This window comes from Colletotrichum orchidophilum (genome assembly GCF_001831195.1).
Source record: "Colletotrichum orchidophilum strain IMI 309357 chromosome Unknown Scaffold_32.1, whole genome shotgun sequence".
NCBI lineage: Eukaryota > Fungi > Ascomycota > Sordariomycetes > Glomerellales > Glomerellaceae > Colletotrichum > Colletotrichum orchidophilum.
Genome location: NW_019172988.1, coordinates 1 through 1,679, shown reverse-complemented (window position 1 = coordinate 1,679; position 1,679 = coordinate 1). Strand labels below are relative to the sequence as shown.

At 55.9% G+C, this 1,679-nt stretch overlaps 1 protein-coding gene across 1 annotated transcript; it reads left to right on the top strand.

Moving 5' to 3' along the window:
* Positions 1-422: 422 nt before the first annotated feature.
* CORC01_04736 (uncharacterized protein) lies at positions 423-1,401 on the top strand (the record flags this gene model as incomplete). The annotated part of the gene is made up of 3 exons (XM_022616383.1): positions 423-747; positions 804-1,174; positions 1,237-1,401. The coding sequence occupies 3 exons, from the start codon at positions 423-425 to the stop codon at positions 1,399-1,401; spliced, it is 861 nt and encodes a 286-aa protein (XP_022476980.1).
* Positions 1,402-1,679: the final 278 nt, after the last annotated feature.

Below are 1,679 nucleotides of genomic sequence, written 5' to 3'. Positions count from 1 at the left end.
AATGTCAAGATGATGGCCAAAGAGGATGAACACGACGTGGAAACCCCATTCATCCCGTGGGATGCGGCCTGCACGGTCCACGGTCCCAAACACCCTCCCGCGCTCCGCTCACCTCATACACAAAGTGTCGGAGATCCTTGCCTGCGTTGCCGCCCTCGACATCAGCCCAGATGCCGCCATGCTGGTGTTTCAAAACGACGAATACAAGGGAGGCAGGCGATGTCGCCCCCTCCTATAGCCAGGCTGAGGCACTCAGAGACGTGACAACTTGCTGGTCAGACTTTGGATACCACAAACCACTTGCTTCTCAAGAGTCGAAAGACTGATTATTCTGGGCATAACATCCACGTGCCATCTGCTTGTTTGAGCGGCTGTATCCTCCTCTTTCTCGTCACATTATTCCGAATAGTAGAGCTGGCGCTATGAAACCCAGTGAAACGCCCTACTCCGATGCCCGTCGAGAGGCAGACATCCACGATGATTCCATGACCGACGTCAGCGTGTCGCTCCTCAGCGACGAGGGCAGGCAGTGGAAGCGGGCAGATATTGAAGATGGCAGATGCGGGTCATCACGAGCCCGTCAGTGCGCGACGGCACGAAACCTTTTCAGACGTTGGCGCTGGCTGGTTGATACCTTTCTGTTGGTCGTCGTCGTCGGCCTGCTCCTCGAGCGACGGGGGCTGCAAAAAACCACACCTGACAAGCGTCTCGAGCCTGTCGGCGACCTCACAGGATTCGCACCAAAGTGTACGTGGAGGCCCTTTCCCACTGCTAGCAAAAATCCATCCTGACGCACATCACAGTCACACAGCAAATCACAACGTTCCACCCGACAACAGACTTCATCCCCGACGACCCAAAGAAGCTCTTCACAAACACCTCACTCCAAGAGCAGTGGCTCTCTATCGTCCCCAAGGGCCTGGGCTACCTCGTGATCAAGGACCCAAAGGCCCACGACAACCTCCCCGTCCCCCTACCCGAGTTCGCCCCGCGCACCGTCTTCACGACGTCCATGACGCACCAGCTGCACTGCCTGTACGCCATTCTCGAGAGCTACGCGGGGCTCGCGGTCAACGGCAGCGCCAACGTCGACATGCACTCGCATATCCCCGAGGGCACCGAGGGCGCGGAGGGGCCGTGGCATCTGCAGCATTGCTTCGAGTATCTGAGGCAGGTGAGTAACGGTAGACCTTTTTCTCTACTTGTTAGTGATTGGGAACTAATCGTGGAGAGCAGGCCATCATGTGCGCCGGCGATGTCGCGCTGGAGGGCACGCAGACGACGTTCCCGCCTGGGTTCACGGGAAGCGATGGATGGGATGCGAAGCACGTCTGCAAGGACTACAAGCAGGTGTACGAATATCTCGATAAGAACCGGGCTTTGGATGACCACTGGATTTGAATAAAGTGTGGGGAAATACGGCGTTTGGTCAACTGGATGGATGGTTAGTTATTGGCAGGTTCTCAGCGTTCCATACAGAAGAATGGACGTCCAAGAGCACACAGCAGTATTTTGCAATACAAAAGAAAGCCAAACTAATGGAAGCTTCGTGCTCATCTTTGGGAGGCATACGCCCGCTAGTCTATCTCGTTTGCTGCTGCGATTCGGACCCAAATGCTGTGTCCACGTTTTGCCTGACCTTGAAGCCCTGCTAAGACAGCCAGGTCCTCATCGCCAAA